This window comes from Perognathus longimembris, chromosome 7, assembly GCF_023159225.1.
Source record: "Perognathus longimembris pacificus isolate PPM17 chromosome 7, ASM2315922v1, whole genome shotgun sequence".
NCBI lineage: Eukaryota > Metazoa > Chordata > Mammalia > Rodentia > Heteromyidae > Perognathus > Perognathus longimembris.
Genome location: NC_063167.1, coordinates 12,330,992 through 12,353,629, shown reverse-complemented (window position 1 = coordinate 12,353,629; position 22,638 = coordinate 12,330,992). Strand labels below are relative to the sequence as shown.

The 22,638-nt window shown below is 54.3% G+C and overlaps 1 protein-coding gene across 1 annotated transcript in view; it reads left to right on the top strand.

Moving 5' to 3' along the window:
* The window catches only part of Kif17 (kinesin family member 17), a 39,568-nt gene that overhangs the window by 601 nt on the left and 16,329 nt on the right, over window positions 1–22,638 (top strand). The window contains exons 2-8 of the mRNA XM_048352095.1: window positions 6,487–6,633; window positions 7,942–8,043; window positions 12,756–12,945; window positions 14,163–14,609; window positions 17,207–17,316; window positions 20,077–20,224; window positions 21,857–22,485. Coding sequence (XP_048208052.1) covers window positions 6,487–6,633; window positions 7,942–8,043; window positions 12,756–12,945; window positions 14,163–14,609; window positions 17,207–17,316; window positions 20,077–20,224; window positions 21,857–22,485 — 1,773 coding nt within the window. The remainder of the gene's footprint in view (window positions 1–6,486; window positions 6,634–7,941; window positions 8,044–12,755; window positions 12,946–14,162; window positions 14,610–17,206; window positions 17,317–20,076; window positions 20,225–21,856; window positions 22,486–22,638) is intronic.

Sequence of the window (22,638 nt, the reverse complement as noted above, 5' to 3'; positions counted from 1 at the left end):
GCCCTGAGTCCAAGCCCAGGACTAGCCAAAGGGGAAAAAAAAATAGTTAACCAAAACCGGGCTGGCCTTCACACCCATCACTTGTCTCCTTTTCCAAAGAACCCCAGCCCCAGGACGGAGGACCACAGGCTCTCCACCTTCAGAAGTGCAGGACCTCGAAGTTCCATCCACTTCCCCCAGGCTCCTCCCCCAGGGTGCAAATCCTTTCCCCAGTGGCACACTCCTCCCCTCCAGGCCAGCCTGCTCCTAATAGTATCAGGGAAACACTTCCATGTGCTTCAGTAGATGGCTGTTGGCCTGGCTTTATTGTGGAAGCATGGAAACCCTTTACCTTTGGTCTAACCAGGTGTGGACAACAGGTGGAACAATGGGTGTTCCATTTATAGAGCTTGCACTCTCAAAGGCAGCTCATTTGTGTTTCCTATTAAGGAAGATACATTTCACACATGGGGATGAGACCCAAACTTCCATCTGAGTTTCTAGCAGAGGTGCTGGGTAACACTTCATAGCTCCCTACAAGGGAACTGCTAGTTCAGTGGCATGGCATGGGTGGTTCCACGAGGAACAGTGTAGGGACTGCTGATCACCTCCTTGGTGTGGTGGGATATCCGAGGCTCTGAGAAGTCCCACAGTGACGAAAACATGTTGACATTATATCCAACATCTCCAAAACACTTAACAAGGGCACTTCCTATTTTGACTAGCAGGCCAAGTAATGTCCTAATGTCCTCAAGCACTCCCTCCAATGGCCCCACATCTGCAGTAGGTCAAGGTTCATGTGTCCTGAAGACCAGTGCTCCCTGGTGGTCAGGACATGGCCGGAAATACCCAAAGGAGAAGGGGCAGCTCTGCCACGGGTGGCCCTGGCCCTAGGTAGACAGTGTCCATCTCCTGGCCTGGAGCCTCAAGAAGGGACAGAAGGGGTCGTTGAATCTTGCCCTCCCTTCTGTTGGGTCCCTGAACATCCACCAAATGGAGGATCAGTCTTTGCTGCATGTGACAATAAGTTCACACTTCCCAAAGCAGCGAGTCCCTTCCACCTTTGATGCTGGACCCTGGAAGACCACCCTGCCTACGGAGCCAAGGACCTCCCCGAGCTTTCAGCCATGCGCCCATGGAACTCTGCTGCTTCTGTTCAGGGTTGGTCCCTTGGAGATCTGGATTGTGTTGTTCCTTCGCCTTGCAATCTTGGTCATTCTGGAATAATGCCCTGAGCAAGCTTTCTGTCAGGGTTCCCAGGAAACCCCACCCTAGGGAGGAAGACATTAAAGGCACTAAAGACAGGCCCGTCAGAGCTCTCCTATAGCTCTCTCTTCTCTCTAGAGTTCTTGGACTCATATTTATTTATGCATCCAATTAACTAAACAACTAAAGAGCATTTCCACAGCAGGCCCCATCCTAGACATGTGGAGTGTGTGTCAGAGACATGGACTCTTGTCTGCCACAAGTTCATGGTCAGAAAGGAGCAACTAAGGTAGTAGTTTAGGTTGCAAGGTGGTGAGTCCCAGGAGATGCCTTCAGGAATTTGGCAGCATGAGGAGAGCCAGAAAACCTGGACTTGGGGAGCCAGGGGAGGAGGCAAAAAAGGAAAATCTAACTGAAGGATGGTGAGCTGCAAGAAGGTGGAAGAAAGGGTAGAGAGACCAGAGTGTAGCACCGCATCTTCGTAAGAGTGTGAGTCATCATTCCTGATGGGGAAACTGAGGCCTGAAGAGTCGTGGAAAAAGTTGTGAATCCCAATGCCCACTTCCCATGCTCCATTTTGCTGCCTCCCATTAAATGAATAGTATGCAAATTATATGCAGAACACATGCAAATTGACCCTAGGTTGACTCTGAGCTGGAGCCAGTGCACCATTAGCCCAAAGGCCAAGTGTGTGAGTGTCTGTCCTGCTGAGCCGACTCTGCTCCCACGGCTTGGGCCTTAGAGCAATGTCCAGGGAGCCTCTTTCCCAGGACCCTTGCTTCCGGTCCTTACTACACAAAGGTCCCTGCATGGTCTCTTCCTGACCTTTCCTTTTCCTCCTCCACTCTCAGATCTAAGCTAACTTCCTGTGCTTCTTTTGGCCGTGAGTGATCTTTTAAAATCTCCTGAAGGCTTTCCTCTTCACACCTACCTGCCCTGGCCTGACCTTGCCAAGCTCCTCGCCTCCAGCCTGTCACGTGTCTCAGAACTGCTTAGCCAGTGGCTTTGCCATCCTCGCCTCCTGCCTGCTCATACAGCCAGTCTCTGCTGATTCACCTGCAGTCACCCAGCGGCCTTGAACCAGGAGTCTGCCATACCCCGACTGAAGAGGGTAGCTAAGTGTCCAGACTTGAGTGCACTCAAAACTATCAAATTGGTCTCTGGGTGGGACATTTGAGAGGTGGCAGAAAAGAGATAGGTGACAAGGGAAGGCAGATGTTTTTATCCAGAAAGGATGCATCACACATCCAACCTTAACACTATGACATGGGCATCACTGCTGAGAATGCCACCACGTTCCAGGGATACGCCTTTCCAGGCCAGATGTGTCACTCTGTGATAAAAATGCTTGCCTGGCATGCTTGAGGCCCTTGATACCGTCTCTACCACTGGGAAAAGTGAGGAAGAGTAGATGGCTTTCATGAAAGCCCCTTACTCCATAATAACACAACTATCCATGGCTGGACGGGGTGGAAGTAGAGAGGCACTGACACTGGGGACCTGCCCCACGTGTGTGCTTGACCCACGGGGACCTGAGGACACGTCACTGACTCAGTCCATACCCACAGCCACGGCTGAGGATCACGGGAACAACTGAAAGGAGGAACTGCTGAGGGTGTGTGTGTGTGTGTGTGTGTGTGTGTGTGTGTGTGTGTGTGTGTGTGTGTGCCAGTGCCAATACTGGGGCTTGAAGTCAGGGTCTTACACTTTGCCTGGCTTTTTTCTTTTTCTTCCTCTTTTTTCTTTTGTTTTTGGTAGTCATAGGGCTTCAATTCAGAGCCTAGGTGCTTTTTCTTTGTGCTTTTGCTCAAGGCTAGTTTTCTACCACTGTGAAACACAGCTCCATTTCCAATTTTTTGAACTCAAGGCCTGAACACTGTCCCTGGCTTCCTTTTGCTCAAGGCTAGCACTCTACCTCTTGAGCCACAGCACCACTTCTGGCTTTTTCTGTTTATGTGGTGCTGAGGAATCGAACCCAGGGCTTCATACATGCTAGGCAAGCACTCTATCACTGAGCCACATTCCTAGCCCCTTCATTTCCAATTTTTGAGAGTTTAATTGGAGATAAAAGTCTCATAGGGACTTTTCTGCCTCGGCTGGCTTCAAATCATGATCTCAGATCTCAGCCTCCTGAATAGCTAGGATTACAGGTGTGAGCTCCCCAGTTCCTGGCATTGCCTGGCTTTTTCATTTAAGGCTGGCATTCTACCACTTGAACCACAGCACCATGCTTTGGTATTTTGCTTGTGAACTAGAGATAAAGAGTCTCACAAACTTTTCTGCATGGTCTGGCTTTGAACCACAGTCCTCAGATCTCAGCCTCCTGAATAGCTAGGATTATAGGCATGAGGCACCAGTGCTGAATTTCAGTTAAATTAAATTTAAATAGCCAGTTTTGTAATATATATAAGGACTGGAATTGTGTTTTTAAAAACAAGCATTCAAGTATGACAATATACTATCTGTGTTTTCACCATTCAAAGTGCTGTGTAGTAGTTGAAACTTAAACTATTTAATGTCATTTAATAAAGTGACCAAAATGTAAAAAAATAATTTTAAATAGCCACACACGGTTAGCGGCTACCATACTGGAGGGAAGAGCTCTGAAATAAAGCCTTCATGCAGATACCAGGTGAACCACTTGTATAAACAATGTTTTTTAAAAGTAAACAGATAAACTTTACTATCCCAAATAGTATCAGTTCAATAAACTATGAGTTTACTGAGATATCTTACATTCTTTCTTTATACTAAGTCTTTCGAATCTGGTTTGTATGTCATACCTAATAACCCATCTCAATCATTAAAACTAAGTGGAAGCCAAGCGCTGGTGGCTCACTCCTGAAATCCTAGCTACTTAGGAGCTGAGATCTGAGGATCAGTCTAAAGCCAGCCCAGACAGCAAAGTCCATGAGACTCTTATCTCCAACAGAAAACCAGAAGTGGAGCTGTGGCTCAAAGTGACAGAGTGCCAGCCTTGAGTGAAAAAGCTCAGGGTCAGTGCCCAGACCCTGAGTTCAAGCCCCACAGCTGACAGAACAAAACAAAAACAAAACCCCTAAGTGGCACAGAAATACAGTAGTGGCTAAATGAAAGAACATTATTTTGTACTGCTTTTCTTTTTCAATTTAATTAAAAATTTTTAATGAGCTGGGGGTTGTAAGTTAGTGGTGGAGGACTTGCCTAGCATGCATGAGGCCCTGGATTACATTCCCACCACCATAATAATGAGATTAATTACGATCAATTCAGTCCCTTAGCTGCCCTATGTCCATCTCCAGTGTGGACAGTAGCTGCCTTCTGGATGGAGCAGCTGTAGTACTATGTGCTAATATTTATTTTTATTTGTGTGTGTGTGTGTGTGTGTGTGTGTGTGTGTGTGTGTGCAGGGCTTGGACTCAGGGCCTGTGTATTGTGTCTTAGGTTTTGCACTTGAGGTGAGTGATCTATCACTTGAACCACAGCTTCGTTTCTGGTTCTTTGCTGGCTAATTGGAGATACGCGCCTCTTGGCTTTGTCTGCCTGGGTTGGTTTTGAACTGCAGTCTTCCAATCTCAGCCTCCCATGTAGCCAAGATTACAGGCGTGAGGCACAGGCACCTGACAGCATTTATTTTTACATGGACTCCCTTCTTGTGCAGAGGTCACAGTGATGTGTCTGGCGTGGTCTCGTGTTGTGCTAGGGGCTTTGTGTGGCCCTTGTGCTCCTACCTTGGATGTTGGAGAGCAGCCATGGGATTCTGGCTGGGTAATCTCCCTGTCCTCTCCTCAGAGCCCCTGTCCCTGGTGCGTCTCACCACCCGTGTGACCTGCTACAGGAACAACCCACACCATGATCATGGTTTCCTTGAACAAGGAAGAGCCTCCCTTCTTCCCTAGAAAAGTGGGGCTTTATCCTTTTGGGGGGGCTGTGCAGGGAAATTCTGGCCTTCATGTAACCATATCTCCTGGGAGGTCTTGCCCAGCTATGTGTTTGGGGTCTTTGCAATGAAACTGGGCCCTTGGGACCAGGGAGCAGTTCTGTGGATCCTCTCCCATCCCCACAGTAAGTTCTAGAATTCGCCAGTAAGGTCAGGGATAGTTTCCATCTTGCTCCCTGCTTTGTTCCCAGCCAGAACTTGTACCAGGCACAGAGAAGCCAGCTGGCTCCTAGTGCATGAATAAATGTATCCATGCATGAAGTTTAGAAATGACACCTGCTTTGCTTCCACTCTCCTTAGCCCCATCTTCTATCCCTAGGTCTTAGCTCTGCTCACACTTGAGTTTTCCCTTCTTTTGCCTTTGCTTAAGCTGTGTCCTCAGCCTGGAGTGCTTTCTGCCACCTGTCACCATCCCAACTGCCCTCTCAGCTCCCCAAGTTCTGCTTCAGGCTTGCTACCCAGAAGGCTTTGCCTGGTTCTTCCCACTTCCCTCCTTCGCACTCTTCCTCTCTACCGGTTGCTAGAACATCTGCCATGGCTACCCCTTCCTGGCCTGGGGGAGAAACACTTCAAGCACCCCCACATTTGTATAGCAAGCACCAGCCTGTGCCAACATATTGTGCACTGCTGAGATTATGAAGCGGCTTCTGGAGGAAAAAAAAATTTTTTTGCTAGTCCTAGGACTTGAACTCAGGGCCTGAGCACTGTCCGTGGCTTCTTTTTGCTCAAGGCTAGTACTCTGTCACTTGAGCCATAGCGCCACTTCTGGCTTTTTCTGCTTATGTGGGGCTGAGGAATCGAACCGAGGACTTCATGCATACTAGGCAAGCACTCTACCACTCAGCCACATTCCCAGCCCCCTTGTGGGGATTTTCCTACCTTGGCTGACTTCAAAACGCAATCCTCAGATCTCAGCCTCCTGAGTAGCTAGGATTACAGGCGTGAGCCACCCGTGCCTGGCTGACAAACCATTCTTATTCTTTATGACACATGAGGAAACTGAGGTTCAGTGTGCCAAGCCCAGCCCCAGGGCACACAGTATGGAGTGGACAGAAGACTTGAGCTCAGATGGCCAGGCACCCAGCACAAGCTCTTCTTTTCTTGTAGAGACAATCTCCTACTCCCCTAGATGGTGAACTACTTAACACAGTATGGGGTTGGAGGCATGGCTCAAGTGATAGAGTGCCAGCCAATGAATGAAAGCCTCAGATAGTGGGTTCGAGTCCCAGTCTCACACAGCTGTACCAGCTTCCTTTCCACCCCAGCCCAGTGCCAATGGGGTGGGAGACCCAGGCAGGGGCCTGAGTCTGTGGGTAAGGTGGTTGCTCCCTCCTTCCCGGCCTGATCAGCTGAACACCAGGCTTTGACTTCCTTCCACACAGGGCGTCACTGAGGGCTACAATGGCACCATCTTTGCATACGGCCAGACGGGCAGTGGGAAGTCCTTCACCATGCAGGGCCTGTCAGACCCCCCCAGCCAGAGAGGGATCATCCCCAGGGCCTTCGAGCACGTGTTTGAGAGCGTCCAGGTATGAGCCAAGGGGGAGGGGCAGGGCAGGGCTGGGGCCACACTGATGGCCCAGGGACTGGGGGTGGGGGGCGGGGGCACTTAGGACATGAGACACCGACAAAGGCACATAGAGCCTCCTGTCGATTTGGTACAAGTCAGGGGAGGCAGGTGCTGGATTCTAGTCATTCTAGCTGCTCAAGCGGCTGAGATCCGGAGATCACAGTTCAAAGCCACATCTGACAGAAAAGGCCCTGAGACTCCGTTTCTAATTAACCAGCAAAAAGCCAGGCTTGAGGCATGGCTCATCTGGTAGAGCATCAGCTGTGAGCAAACAAACCGTGTAAGCATGAGGCCTTAAAGTTTCCACCCCAGTACCTCAAAGAAAGGAAGGAAGGAAGGAAGGAAGGAAGGAAGGAAGGAAGGAAGGAAGGAAGGAAGGAAGGAAGGAAGGAAAGAAGGAAAGAAGGAAAAGAAGAGAAAACCCAGCTGGGTGCTGGTGGCTCATGCCTGTAATCATAACTACTCAGGAGGCTAAGAGTTGAGAATCATGGTTCAAAGTCAGCCCTGGCAAGAAAGCCTGTGAAACTCCTATTTCTAGTTAACCACCAGAAAACCAGAAGTGAGGCTGTGGCTCAAAGGGTAGAGTGGTATCCTTGAGTGAAAAAGCTCAGGTACAAGGCCCAGGCAATGAGTTCAAGCCACACAGCTAACTAACACCCCCCTCCCCCCAAAAAAAAGAGGAAAGAAAAACCAATTGAATTGTACCTACAAGCTCCATGTTTAGTTCACTATTTTGGATTTTCACATTCCTTTAGCCTTTCCTGTGGATGTGACAACCCTGAGCCCTGTGCTTGGAATGGCTCCTCCTCTATGGGATAGTTCCCGCAGCCAGGCCTGGTGCGATACCCTTTGTGCAACTGTCTTTCTGAATCCCCAAACACCTAGCCTTCATTGGTAGTGATCCCCAAGCGTGATGCAGAAGCTAGGGGGGCTGCTGGGGGTCTGCACAGAGCCAGAACTTGGGCCAAGTGATAATTGCCAGACCCATGGCCTCAGTTTCTCTACCTGAGTAATGGGACGGCCTCTTTCCCCTTCCTCATGAGGCTGGAAGGCAGAACAGGAGACAGGTAGCCCGACTTGGAAACACCCATAGGCCACCGGGCCTGAATAAGAGAGAATTTTTCCAGAGGACAGGACAGTTGGGGGGGGGAGCCCTGTGGCCCTCCCCATCCCCCTTCTCCCGATGTCCCCGCTGTAGGGGTTCAGGCCTGCCTGACAAGAGTGGGGGTGGTATCCCTACATCTGCACATTCTATCCACTCCCACAGTGTGCAGAAAACACCAAGTTCCTGGTTCGAGCCTCCTACCTAGAGATCTACAATGAGGATGTCCGTGACCTGCTGGGGGCTGACACCAAGCAGAAGCTGGAGGTGGGTGCGGCCCCAAGCAGGTGCAGCCCCGAGGGCCAGCCTGGGGAGGACGGTGTCAGGAGGCTTTCCCTCAGGAATGGGGGGGTGCCCCGTGATGGTACCAGGGTAGCTTCTGAGTGTGAATTTTGGGGTATCCTCAGTGTCTGGGGATGGGGTGAGTGTGCTTCCTGCACTGCATGATAGAGCCAGATCTCACCCTGGGCAAGGCCGCCTCTACCTGGCGAGGCACGCTGGTCTTGGGCTTGAACTCAGGGCCTGAAGGCTGTCCCAGAGCTTTTTCTGTTCAAGGAGAGTCACAGCTCCACTTCCAACTTTTTTTGTGTGGGGTGGTGATTAATCAGAGATAAGAGTCTCAACAGATTCTCCTGTCCAGGCTGGCTTTGAACTGTGATCCTCAGATCTCAGCCTCCTGAGAAGCTAGGGTTACAGGCATGAGCCACCAGCACCCGGCTCATCAGCCAGAGTCACTTGTTAGATGCTTGCTGATTACTCGTGGTTTTAGGCTTAGTCCATTCACATGTCCAAGTTCACCCTGTGTCAGGTGCCAAACGTGGACTTGAGCCAGAGCTGGGTGACTTGATCGCAAACATCTCATTTTACTTCTGCCAAGCTCCGATCTGGGGACCTTGTTCCTCTTTGGAGGGGCCCAGGCACCTGTGGTGCTGCTTGTAGGTTCGGGTGAGGACCAAGGGCACCGAGGGCAGCCCACTGGGCATCCCTGGCTCCACACGGGAGCTCACTCATGCTCTGGGGACTCAGAGAAAGGACAGAGACCCCAACACGGCACCAGGCAGAGTCCTCAGGAGACAAAGTCGAGGACAGCTGATGGCTTACGGCAGGAATTGTGAGGGTTGGCTTAATCAATGAGCCCTGCAGACATTTCACAAATTGCCCCCAGTCTCCTCAAAGTTTAGACTGAAGATGAGACTGTCACCTCAAAGTAGAGGGGCTCACAGCTGGGTGTGTGAGCATTCTTTCCAGGTAGGCAGAACCAGGAGCACAGTTTTGGGAGCCCAGTAAGGTCAAGACAACTGTCAGTCTGGGGATGATGATGCACACCTGTAATCCCAGCAGTTGGGAGGCAACAGCAGGAAGATTGAGAGTCAGATGGGCTACATAACCAGGCCCTGTTGAAGAAAGAAAGAGAAGGAGGGAGGGAGGGAAGGAGGGAAGGGGAAGGGATAAAATAGACCTGCCAAGAGTGGACAGCCAGTGTAAGTGGCCAAGCTGGATTTCCAGCTGGGCGCCCCTTAGCCTGGGCCTTGGTCAGAGGCTCTGGTCATTTCTCCTGACCAGGGCTCTTTACATGCTGAATGTGCTTGATTTTGTCCAATGAGAAGAGGCCAGTGGAGGGTGCTGGTGCATATCTGGTCCAGATGCTGGTGGACTGCTCTGGTCCTCCGCCAGCTCCAACCCCCACCCCTCAGCACCATAAACCATCAGTCATCCAGCTTCCTAGAAGGGAGAAGCCACCTCCTGCTGACTCACTCGGCGGATGCCAGGCCCTGCATCGCTCCGGGCCCTTGTGGGGTGATTTCTGCCCCCGGCTCCCCACAGTCTCCATCCACACCAGGCTCAATCCCTCCTCATGCAGCGAGCTGGGCACAGACACAGCCTTGCTTTGCCCTCTCCATGCAGGAACCTCTGCCACCCACCTGGCGTTCCTCCCTCCCTCTCCCCCTGCCAGATGAGTCACCACTCAGCTCCCAGCCGGGGAAGCAGGCAGAGGCGGCGGATGCCAGGCAGCGTGCCCACTTAGCAACTCGAGCAAACCACATCTGTGGTTCATCTAGGAGACCACACCTGCCTGTTGATAGAACTTGCACCCACCTGACCCAGAGCGGCAGGGACCCTCCCTCTCCACCACCCCCAGCCTCTTCCTTGCTACCTGGGACCCAGGAAAGGCCTTGTTCTCAGGCCTTTGGTGAGCTGCTGCCTCAGAGGCTGCCCGTGGTGGGTGCATTCCATGAAACACACTCTGTGGGTACCAGGCCTCTGACAGGCTCCCTGTGGGTGACATCCTGTTCTTATCAGGGAACAGGCTGGAGGCCCCTATGTACAGCCAGCCCAAGGGCATCAAAATCCATGGACTGGAGATGCAAAAGTTCCTAACCTGTGTTTAACACAGGGAGCCTGATACATGATATCATTAGAGGTTATTAAACCAGCAAAGGGCCCAACAAGAGACTTGGCAAAGCCAGAGGTACAACACTCCCCCCCCCCCAACAACATCCTAGCACTCAAACCCCTGGGGGCATCCCCAGTGTCTTTCCCCCTCCCAATCCCACGAGCAGGTCGAGTGTGGGGGACCACCTCTCCCCGTGGCCTGTGGCCTGGTCTCTGCTCCTGTGTCGTCCTCCATCCCTGGCTGCATCTCTGCTGGTTGCCATAGCAACCCAGCTCTGCCCTCTTGCAGCCAAGATGAGCAGTTACCAAGGAACAGGCTCACAGCTGGCAGCCATCACTTGGTACCTCCCTGGTGCCAGAGTTGGGGGTGGGGTGTGGAAGGAGAGGTGGGGGAGCCCTTGGGGGCATCAGGAGGTGGGAGGTAAAAGAGCTGGAGCCCTCTTAGGTGTGGGCTTGTGTCCTGAGGTTGCCCAGGTCCAAGGCCGCTTCCTGTCTTCTTTCAGACCTGGTTCCCTGAGCCCCACTGAGTACCCGAAATGCTTGCTTTTCCATCCATTCCCTTCTTCAAGCAAGGCCCTTGACCCCCATGTCACAGATGAGGGGACTGAGGGCGCAGATGAAAGGCTGACTTCCACACCCATCTGAGTATATAGGAAAAGAGCGGACTCCATGGAGCCTTGGGTGACCAGCCCTCCCCGGGGTTTTCTGTACTTGGGTGAGCGCTGGGTTCTGGGGGTGTGGTAGCATCCAGGCAGGCCACTCTCTGGGTGCCATGTGAGGTGCAGCCATAGCACTCAGGGTGCTATGGCTGGCACACAGCCACACTGTTTGCAGGGGCTCCTGCTTCTGTCCGTGAGGCCCAACCTCACCGCCACCTCCGTGCTGAGCTCAGCCCTTCCACCATGGCGCTGCACTTCCACCAGGAGGTTCAGCGCTCTCCATCTTGTCTCTGCCACCTTCCATCACCCACTAATAGCCCTGTGGCCTTCAGCAGTCCCTTAACCCTTTTGGTTCCACCCCATGGATCCCAGTTGTGCAGGCTGAGTTGTTAGTACCCCCACATACCAGAGCTAGCAACCTGTGCTCCCCCTATCCCACAGGGGTCCAACCGCAGAGACCTCCTCCTCCCCCTTGCAAAGCTGCCCAGAACAGCGCCTCTGTTTGCGCCTCTGTGGCTTCAGCCAGCAGGGCCATTGGCAAACATCTGCTCTCCTAATTCATTCCACTCTTGCCAGAAGGCTTTTATTTCCCTTCACACTTGGAAAATATTGCATTTCACAGCTCTCCAAGAGCCACAGGGCATCCTGGCTGCCTGGGAAGTGTATCAGATATATGGGCCTCATGTCAAGGCCCGGGCTGGGGAGCGGAGGGCTTGCAGGAGCCCCGTGTGCATGGTGCCTGAGCTGGGGAGGGCCACACAGTGTGGGCCGTTCCCATTGCTTGGGGGGACCCCACAGGCCATCCAGGTAGGACAAAGAGAGAGCACTTAGAGCCCTTGGGACCAGCAGCTTCCAGACTGAAAAGCACCTCCAGCCAGGCTCAGGTGCTCATACCTATAATCCTAACTATTCAGGAAGCTGAGATCTGAGGATCACAGTTCAAAGCCAGCCTGGATAGGAAAGTCTATGAGAACCTTATCTCCAATGAAGCAGCAAAAAAGCTGGAAGTAGAGCTGTGGCTCAAGTGGTAGAGTGCTAGCCTTGAGCGAAAGCTAAGGAACAGTCAGGTGCCAGTGGATTGATTACACCTGCAATCCTAACTACTTGGGAGGCTGAGATCTAAGGATCATGGTTTAAAGCCAGCCTGGCCAGAAAGTCCATGAATCTCCTATCTCTGTTAGTCACCAAAAAAAAAAAAAAAAAAATGCCAGAAATGGAACTGTGGCTCAAGTGGTAGAGGGCTAGCCTTGAACAGGTAGGGCTCAGGGAGAACACCAAGGCCCTGAGTTCAAGCCCCAGAACTGGCACTAAAAGAAAAATAAAAGCTAAGGGACAGTGCCCAGGCTTTGAGTTCAAGCCCTGGGACTGCCACCTCCCCCCAGAACAACAACTACTACTACTTTTGCAGTAATTGCACTAACAATGTTAATGGGGACATGGCTGTGTTATTTTAGGACATACTCAGGGCTGAGCATGGTAAGTGCTGATCTGATTGACTCCTTATGGTGTTACCTATAAGCCAGTTGTCTTTTTTTTTGCCAGTCCTGGGCCTTGGACTCCTGGGCCTGAGCACTGTCCCTGGCTTCTTTTTGCTCAAGGCTAGCACTCTGCCACTTGAGCCACAGCGCCACTTCTGGCCATTTTCTATATATGTAGTGCTGGGGAATTGAACCCAGGGCTTCATGTATACCAGGCAAGCACTCTTGCCACTAGGCCATATTCCCAGCCCCATAGGCAGTTGTCATCTTAGGCCCATCTTTCAGATGTGGAAACTGCAGTTTGGGTTCAGTCACTGGCCCCAGGTAGGTTTTCAGAATGGGAAACTGAAGTCCTCACCTGCCCTGCAAGAGGGTCAGGGTGGTCTGAATTGAGCGCCTTGGAGACAGGAGGCCTCAGGGCCCCATCCTTGCCCCTCTCCGCCCGCAGCTGAAGGAGCACCCGGAGAAGGGCGTGTACGTGAAGGGGCTGTCCATGCACACGGTGCACAACGTGGCCCAGTGCGAGCGCATCATGGAGATAGGCTGGAAGAACCGCTCGGTTGGCTACACTCTGATGAACAAGGACTCTTCGCGCTCACACTCCATCTTCACCATCTGCATTGAGATCTATGCTGTGGGTATGCGTGGGCTGATGCCAAGCCTGGGGTTTGAATTCACACCTTGAATTCAAGGCTGTCCCTTAGCTTTTTAATTCAAGTCCAGATTCTATTACTTGAGTCGCAGCTCCAGTTTTGCTTGCCTTCCTTCCTTCCTTCCTTCCTTCCTTCCTTCCTTCCTTCCTTCCTTCCTTCCTTCCTTCCTTCCTTTCTTTCTTTCTTTCTTTCTTTCTTTCTTTCTTTCTTTCTTTCTTTCTTTCTTTCTTTCTTTCTTTCTTTCTTTCTTTCTTTCTTTCCCAGTCCTGGAGCTTGAACTCAGGGCCTGGGCACTGTCCCTGGCTTCTTTTTGCTCAAGGCTAGCACTCTACCACTTGAGCCACAGCGCCACTTCCAACCTTTTCTGTTTATGTAGTGCTGAGGAATTGAACCTAGGGCTTTATGCGTGTTAGGCAAGCACTCTACCACTCATCCACATTCCCAGCCCTCCTTTTTTTTTTTTTAACCTAGTGAATTGGACAGACTTTTCTCTCCAGACTGGCTTTGAACCATCCTCCTCAGATCACAGCCCCTGGAGTAGCTAGTATTCCAGATGTGAGCCACTGCATCTAAACCCCTGTAGTCCAGCCAGTGCCTGGTTCTCCTGTCCCCAGCACCCAGCCCTGCCCTGCTACACAGCCCAGGCTCTGCAGAACTGGCCTTGTTTTTAGGGAACTGGACCCCTACTGCATGCTAGGCCCAGGAAAACCCCGTGGAAATACCATGCCAATTGACTGTATTCTTCCCAACAACCTGCTCTTCAAGAGTGCCAGCTAGCTCTAGTCTGAATCAGAGAGGTTCATGGCTCTGCAAATGTCACACAGCAAAAAGGCTACAGGTCTCCAAAGTGGATGCTTTTAAGGACATAACATCTTTTGCCTTGAGCTCCACAGGAAGTCTGTGGGGACCATTGTGGTACACCTCCAGAGAACAAGCTGTAGCTCTGTGGAGTCAGACAGCTTCGAGTTCTGATCTTGACCCTCCGCTTTGGCATCTGTGTGTCCCTGGGTGAATTGTGCACTGTTTCTGAGCCTCAGGCTTTACCTCTGTATGATGGGTGCCATGGCTGGGCCTCCTTCCTGGGGCTCCTGCTGGGCTGAAATGAGGCCCTCAGTGGGTAGCCAGCACCCGGGGACCCGGGGGAACTGGACGTCCGTGGGGCTCACCCCGGGGTCCTCTCCCCCTCGCTTGCTTGTCTGCAGACGAGAGGGGTAAGGACCATCTTCGCGCGGGGAAGCTGAACCTGGTGGACCTGGCCGGCAGCGAGCGGCAGTCCAAGACGGGGGCCACGGGGGAGCGGCTCAAGGAGGCCACCAAGATCAACCTGTCGCTGTCGGCGCTGGGCAACGTCATCTCCGCCCTGGTGGACGGGCGCTGCAAACACATCCCCTACCGCGACTCCAAGCTCACCCGCCTGCTGCAGGACTCGCTGGGCGGCAACACCAAGACGCTGATGGTGGCCTGCCTGTCCCCGGCCGACAACAACTACGACGAGAGCCTCAGCACGCTGCGCTACGCCAACCGAGCCAAGAACATCAAGAACCAGCCGCGCATCAACGAGGACCCCAAGGATGCGCTGCTCCGCCAGTACCAGGAGGAGATCAAGAGGCTGAAGGCCATCCTGGCGCAGCAGATGAGCCCCAGCACAGGTGGGACCGGAGGGGCGGGGCCTCCCCTCTTCCAAGCGCCTCCCTCCCCAAGATGGCACCCAGGCCCCGCCCACAGCCCCCTCCCAATCCGCCGCCCAGGCCCATGCCCGGCCCACCTCTCCCATGCTCCGCCCACTCCAGGCCCCTCCCCATGACCCCTCCCAATGCCCGCCCCACCTATCTAATGCCCCGCCCACACCAGGCCCCTCCCCATGGCCCCTCCCAATGCCCACCCCACCTCTCCCATACCTCTCCCACACCAGGCCTCTCCCCATGACCCTTCCCAATCCCCGCCCCTACTCATGCCCGGCCCACCTCTCCCATGCCCCGCCCACACCTGGCCCTTCCCCTCCCCATGGCCCCGCCCACAGCCCCCTTCCACTATCCCCCCCCACCCCCGCCCATGCCCGGCCCCGCCTCTCCCATGGTCCCTCCCAATCCCTACCCACCCATGTCACGACCCCGCCCCTCTCGTGCCCCGCCCATGCGAGACCCCGCCCTTCCCCTGGTTCCACCCGCGGCCCCTCCCGGCCCCGCCCACAGGCTGCGCTTCTGTGGTCGCCCTGTTCTCCTCTGCCTGCCGTCTCTGTGGCAGAGTCGTGATCTTAGATGCTGGCTGACTCACTTCCCCACGTCCCACCCTTGCTCCAACTTGTCACTGCGTCTTTTACACCCCAACTTCATCTGTCTTCAAGGAGGAACCAGGCCTGGAACCGAAGCCTGAGGGACCTCCGGGGGGTTCCGGGGGGTTCTGTGCCTCAGTCTCTTGGAGCTCCTCAGCCTGTTCTTACTTCTGCCCCTGGGCCCTTGACCCACCTCTTTGTTGGCTTGTCCCCCCACTACATCCCATCCATCCACAACTACTCATTCACCCGTCTACCTTTCCATCTGCCTATCTGCCTTCCCACCCACTCCATGACTTACCCATCGCCTGCGCACGCATCTGCCCACCCACCCGTCCTCCCTGGCTCAATCCGTCCCTCCCTTCTCTCCACCCCTCATTCCAGTCACTAGCTGTCTATCCACCTATTCATTCTCTCTGCCCTGGCCTCCCTGCGCCTCCTGCCACACCCCCGCCTGCCCATCCATCCAGAGGTCCCTGAACACCTCCTGGGTGTAGGCTGAGGGCTGGGTGCTGGGGACAGTGATGGGTCAGACTGAGGTGCTGCCTCGTGGGGGAGGAGGTCACTGGGGAGAACCACTCTCTACGCAGGTTAGGGCCCAGAGGAGGGCGTGGCCAGGCAGGGTGGGATGCAGCCAATGAGAAGGCTCGAGAGGACCCTTGCTCAGACCAGGTCCCAGCAGTGAGCCGTGTCCTGGCGCATCTGATCCTCCTGTGGGCTGCCTGGGGTGGGTGCCAGGTGGTGAGGTAGAAGGCGGGCAGGGCAGCATGGAAGGCAGGGCACATCCCCTTCCTGGCCTTCCTCCCCAGCCTGCCCCTGCTCACCCCTGCCATTGGTAAGGGGAAGATGGAGACAGGAGAGGTGAGGGCTACCAGCTCTGCTGGCGGGTCTTCCCAGCCCTCGCGGTGGCCTGGTGCCCCTCCTGCCCCCCAGTTGGGGCTGGCCCTGGGCGAGGATCCTGGCTCTCAGCAGCAGCAGCTAAAAGCTGGGAGCTCGCTCACTTGCTGTACCAGGGCCACAGGTACATGAGGCTCCTCGTGTTCCCCCCCACCCAGCACTCCGCTTCTCACTCAAGTACTGTGTCCCTCACCTTCCCTTTGGGGTGAAGCATTTGCCCCACATGTCCCCAATCCCTGCCCCTCCTGCCATGCCATCTTGCCCCTCCTCTAGGAGGCCTCCCCATTTCTCTGAGAAATGCAGCTGTCAGGCCTAGGGTGGCCTGGTCCCCTCGGCTCTGCTGGCCCTCCCTTCCACACCCCCGCTTTCTGATCACCTCCTGCCTCCATTTTCTTCCTGGCTCTCCAGATTCTCCTCTCCACTGCCCTGGGGCTCCTCCCTTCCCTGACCCCAACACCCTGGCCATTCCAGGGTTGCTCCTGTGTCCCTTCTGCTCTCTACACAAGCTCCTCAGACTCCAGGATTGGGCCTCACTTCCTTTCTAACCTTTACTTTGCCTACTTTCCCATGACTCACTTTTCCCCAGCCCAGTGGCTTCCCAGCGTAGACTCATGCCTGCCCCAGGGCCTTTGCACACTCTGCTTCCCAGTCTGGAAAGTTCTTTCCCCAGATCTCTGCATGCCTCTGTCCCTACTTCAGATCCCTGCTTTCATCTTGCCTCCGCTATGAGGTCTTGCCTGGTCACAGGACTGGAGGTGGATCCTCCCATTTCCTCCTGCCCCTAGCCCCAGCATCCTCCTGGCTTTGGGCTTGTGTTACTTGCCTTTTTCCACTGGGAAGCTCAGCATGGGTGTGGAGTTTACCTGTTCTGCTCCGAGCTCTAATGTAGTCTCCAGAAGCTCCGGCAGTCCCACACAGGCTTGTTGGGTGACTGAGTGTACCACATTGTATGCTGTGTCTAAATCGAACCCAACACTTGCAAGTCTTCTCTGAGTGATCACATTGTTCTGATCTCTGCTTAGTTCCTTGCAAACCTGAGTGCCTGCCTCTCCACTGCCCTTCTCCATTTCCCCATAGCCTTGCCGTCCAGCCAGGTGCCCTCAGATCCTGTCCCAGTTGAGGAGAGACTGTTGCCAACCCCTGTGATCCAGCCTGACACAGAGGCTGAAAAGCAGCTGATCCGGGAGGTGAGAGCGGAGCAGGCTGGCGGGCAGGCTGGGCGTGCTGGGCTGGGAGGGTGGCTGGGTGCTTCAGGCCCTGCAGGCTGCCTGCCTCCGTTGCTCCCCACTGCGGGTTGGTACCATACCCTCCCTTTTTTGTGCTAACACTGGGGCTTGAATTTAGGATCTGGGTGCGGGCCTTGAGCTTTTTTCACTTAAGGCTGGTGCTCTACCACTTGAACCACACCTCCACTTCTGGCTTTTTGGTAGTCCATAGGATCCAAGTCTCACAGACTTTTCTTCCCAGGCTTTCCTTGAACCACAGTCCTCAGAGCTCAGCCTCCTGAGTTGCTAGGATGACAGGTGTGAGCCACCAGCGCCCAGCAATGCCCCTTCTTTTGTAGCTGAGGAAGCTGAGGCTCCCAGAGATGCCGTGACTTACTCAAGATCATAGCTAACTGGTGTGGGATTTGAACTCAGTTCCTGACTCCACACCACAGTCTGAGTCACACCCGTGGGGAGAGCACAGAGGGTCTCTGGAACATCCCAGAGGCTCCCTTTCCTTGGTATGGAAGGCAGGGGTCATGGCTGATGACGGTACAGAGGCATGGCTGTGTGTGTGGCCTGTGCAAAGGCCAGGTGGTCAGAGTGGAATGGATCTGTCCTCAACAGCTTCTACCAGGTCCACCATGGGCTGGGACCAGGGAGCCCATTTGATCTGTGGTACATGTGGGCTCAGCTGGGGGCACCTGGACCAGCATCCCTGAAAGCAGCAGGGCAAAGACTCTGGCTCCTGGCTCGGCTTCATCGGACTCCAGGCTCAGCTGGCTTTTTCCAGTGGGGAGCCTGAGTCTGGGTCTGGGTGGCTCTCCTGGGGTCTGGCCTGCCTGTAGCCTCTGTCAGGCCGAGGGGACCTGAGAACTGGCTGAGAGGAGGACCAGGGAAGGCAGCTTGAGGGCCTGGGAGTTCCAAGCTGTCCCCTGGGCCTTTGCACTCATAGGCTGGGTGTCAAGTCTACCTCTGGAGCTCTGGGCCTGCCACCAGCGGAGAGCTGTGCTCAAGCCCACAGGAACGAGAGAGTCCCATTTCCAGGCTTCTGAGTGGGTGTAGACTTGTACAGTGACAGTGGACTTTGGGTCACAGATTCCCTAGGCTGGACAAGAGGGAGGTTTCCTCATTCTGGTGCAAGCCCTGGCTGTCCAGCAAGCGGTCACCACCGCCCCCTAGTGGTCACCAAGGAGAAGAGACAAAAATAAAGCCAGAAAGGCCAGGCTAGGTAGGGGCCTAGCAATTGCCTAAAAGGAAGAAATTTCTCCAGGAACACGAACACACTGAAGGACCAGGACGAATGTGGCTGTGTGAACAGTCTGGGAAGAGTGAGAGTGGAGGTGGAAACAGGTGGGTGGCTGATGGGCTAAGAGTGAGTGTCTTGGTGCTGGGAATGTGGCCTAGTGGTAGGGTGCTTGCCGAGCATGCATGAAGCCCTGGGTTCAATTCCTCAGTACATATAAACAGAAAAAGCCAGAAGTGGTGCTGTGGCTTAAGTGGTAGAGTGCTAGCCTTGAACCAAAACAGCTCAGGGACAGTGCCCAGGCCCTGAGTTCAAGCCCAAGGCCTAGGGAAAAAAAGTGAATGTCTGGGAGCACTGGTGCTTCCATCTTGAGTCCTAGATACCCAGCAGACTGAGATCTGAGAATCGCTAGCCTAGACAGAAACATCTGCAAGACTCCACCTCCAATTAATTAGGAAAACGCTGGACTGGAGGCATGACTCATGTAGTAGAGTATTAGCTGTAAGCAAGAAAGCCAAACAATAATGAGAGGCTCTGGGTTCAAGGCCCAGTACCAAAACACATACACACACACACACACACACACACACACACTGCTACCAAGAGAAAATATTCTACTTTGTCATCAGTGGGTTAAGCGCTACCAGGTAAAAAATGTATTTGGATAAGCAAAGGGGATTCAAGACACAGTGTTATATGGAAAATAGTTTGCAAACAAGTAGAAATATGTACACACATATGTACATACATATCATTGATCCATTAAAAATTTACAAAGGAAGCCAGGTGCTGGTGGCTCACACCTGTATTCCTAGCTACCCAGAAAGCTGAGCTCTGAGGATCATGATTCAAAGCCAGCCTGGGCAGGGAAGTTCATGAGACTCTTATCTCCAATGAACCACCAAAAACCTAGAAGTGGAGCTGTGGCTCAAATGGCAGAGCACTAGCCTTGAGCACAAAAGCTCAGGGACAGCACCCAGGTCCTGAGTTCAAGCCCCAGGACCGGCACACACACACACACACACACACACACACACACACACATACACACACATTCACTGGGCACAATGGTTTACACCTGCAATCCCAGCTATTTGAGAGGTTGGCATAAGAGGCTCACAGTTAGAAGTCTGACCCAGGAGAAGGTTAGTAAGACCCTGTCTAAAAGAAGAAGCTGGGTGTGATGAGGCACCCCTGTATTCTCAGCTATGCAAGAGGTAGAGGTAAGAGGTCTGAGGTCCAAAATCAGCCTCAGGCTAAAAGCATGAGTCCCTGTCTGAAAGCTGGGGGTGTGGTTATGTGGTTCAGGGACTCCCTAGCAAGCTCAAGGACCTAGGTTCAAGTCCTAGTGCTTCCCTCCCAGCGCTCAAACTCTACAGAAAGGCCTGTGCCATGAGCGGCTTCGGGAGTGCCACTCAATCTCCGTGACTTCTCTGTGGTCCACACTGTGTGAGTTACTGGAAGGCACTGCCCTCCCCATCTTCCTATTCCCCCAGGAGTACGAGGAGCGCCTGGCCCGACTGAAGGCCGACTATGAGGCAGAGCAGGAGTCCCGGGCCAGGCTGGAGGAGGACATCACAGCCATGCGCAACTCATACGACGTGAAGCTGTCCACGCTGGAGGAGAGCCTGCGGAAGGAGTCAGGTGCATGCCCCCTCCCTTCCCCTCGAGTCACCGCCCACAGAGCGCCCCCCACACCGGCTGAGTTCCTACCAGGGACCACTGTGAGTCTCATGGTACAGACGAGGAAACCCAGGTCCCTGTCTTGCCCTGTCTTCTCAGCTCGCAGAGAGGAGCCCAGGTTCTGAGTGTGCATGGTGGGGCCTGGCCCTGGGCCCAGCTCAAGGCGCCTCTTGCTGTGGCGCCTGTCTGTTACCAAGGCAACCCCATCCCATCAAGATTCAGTCATGAGGAAGAGTGTTTACTTGTGTGGATGTTTCTGTCTTTGGTTTGGTTTAGGATGCTTTCCTATGGCTATGGCTCAGACACCCTGTTGCAGGGAGGCTGGGCTACCTGCTGCTGCCCGTAGCACCAGAACATTCCATCTGGTGCTGGTGATAAGGCCAAGTACTGTGGTCGGCACTGTTTGTGGCCATGACTGTGTGCCACACACTATAGGGGAACTCTCTGCACCCCCTCCTGGGTCTCCCCCTTCCTGGGAGAGGTTAACCAGTCATCACATAATGGGTGGGGAAACTGAGGATGGGCGAGGTCCGGGCCGCTTAGCCAGGGGAGGTGCCATGCTTCAGTAAAGGGAAGTGGGACTCTCTTTAGGGGACACAGTCATGGTGTCTAGAGGGGGTTCTGAGGCTCCCAGAGGCCCTGAGTCAAGTCCTGCCCATGTGAGGGGGAGACCAGAGGAAGAAGAGGGAAGCTTCTAGTGCTTTCTTTCCTATCAGCCTACTGCTTTCCATGTGAATCTTGGGCCTCCACTATTTAGTTTCTGGAGCTCTGCCATGCCTTCTCATACCCATTTGGCACTGGGCACCCAGCATTCTTCGGGGCATGGCACTGCCGTGGGGTCAATGAGCCTCCGGTGCTCAGCTTTGGGGGGCCCAGGGCGGGATCTGAGCTGTCTGTGCTTGTCAGGATGGCTTCTGGGAAGAGGAGGAGGCAGGATCTGGATTCTGATGAGGAGCTGCAGGGGCGGGTGGCCTCACTTTGGCTTCAGCTGGACTCTGGGGTCTGCGGCTTCTAGGAGAGGAGCTGTGGTCTCCTTCTTGGAGAGTGGTCCCCACGCTGGTCCCCTTTGAAATGCTGCAGGATGGTCTCTCTTTGTCTGTCTGTCTCTCTTTGTGGTGGTATTAGAGCTTGAACTCAGGACCTTGGTGCTGTCCAGTAGCTTATTTTTTGCTTGAGGCTTTTCTGCTAATGTGGTACTGAGGAATCGAACCCAGAGCTTCATGCATTAATAGGCAAGCACTCTACCACTAAGCCACATTCCCAGCCCTCCTGTAGCTTTATTTTGCTCAAGGCTAGTGCTCTACTACTTGAGCTACACCTCCACTCTTGGCTTTTTGCTGGTTAATTGGAGATAAAGAGCCTTTCTTGCTTGGGCTGGCTTCAAACTATGATCCTCAGATCTCAGCCTCCTGAGTAGTGGAGATTTCAGGTGTGAGCAACTGGTGCCCAGCGCTTCCCTCTCTATCCTCCCATCATCATCATCATCATCATCATCATCATCATCATCATCATCATCATCTCTCCATGTATCCATATGTTTATCCATCTATCTATCTGCCTACCCACCCATGCATCCGCGTCCCTGTCTTGCAGAGGCCGTCCTGAAGGCAGAAGTCCTCTACCAGACTGAGGTCATGTCCCAGGCCGAGTTTGCTAGCAGTTCGGAGCACTCCCCGGCTGTGCAGTACGAGGTGGTCATGAAGCCCGAGATCCTCTGCATGCCCGGATCGCTGGCCCCGGGGGAGCTGGCCAAGGCCCAGGACTCCCCGGGGTCGGAGGAGCTGCCCCAGATGGAGCCCGTCAAGTCTGAGATTTCCTATGGGTCCAACGAGTCATCCACGCTGGAAGACTCCTCCATGTCGGAGGCCTTCCCGGGGCCCGAGGAGCTGGCCAACGTGGAGTTCTCGGGGCCCGGGGTGGTGGAGTCGGGGAGCAGGTACTTGCCAGAGGACTATCTGGGCCAGGAGGCCGCCGGACCCTCGCTGGAGGGCGAGCTGCCCGCGGCGCCCCTGCATGTGTTGTCGAGTCTGCAGGACCCCTTTGTGCACTTGGAAGTCAAGCTGGCGCGCCTGTCCTCCACCGTGGCCATGGCGGACGCAGCACCGGCCGACAGCGCCGAGGACGCACTGCAGGTAGCCAGGGCGCCGCGGGGCTCCTGTGCCTGGGACCCCCGCGGTGTGAACCGGATGTCTCCCGGCTCCACCGTGGTTCTGGGAGCTGTCGTGCGACTCGGGGCTCAGGGACTCACAGGCCCAGGGTGGAGAGCTTGGCGGACACCCCGGGGACCCAGCTGCCTCTGTTAGGACCCCAGGCCCGTCCTCCGGTGCTGCTCCTCCCCCTTCCTTCTCTTTCTTTATGGTTTACAGAAATGTTCT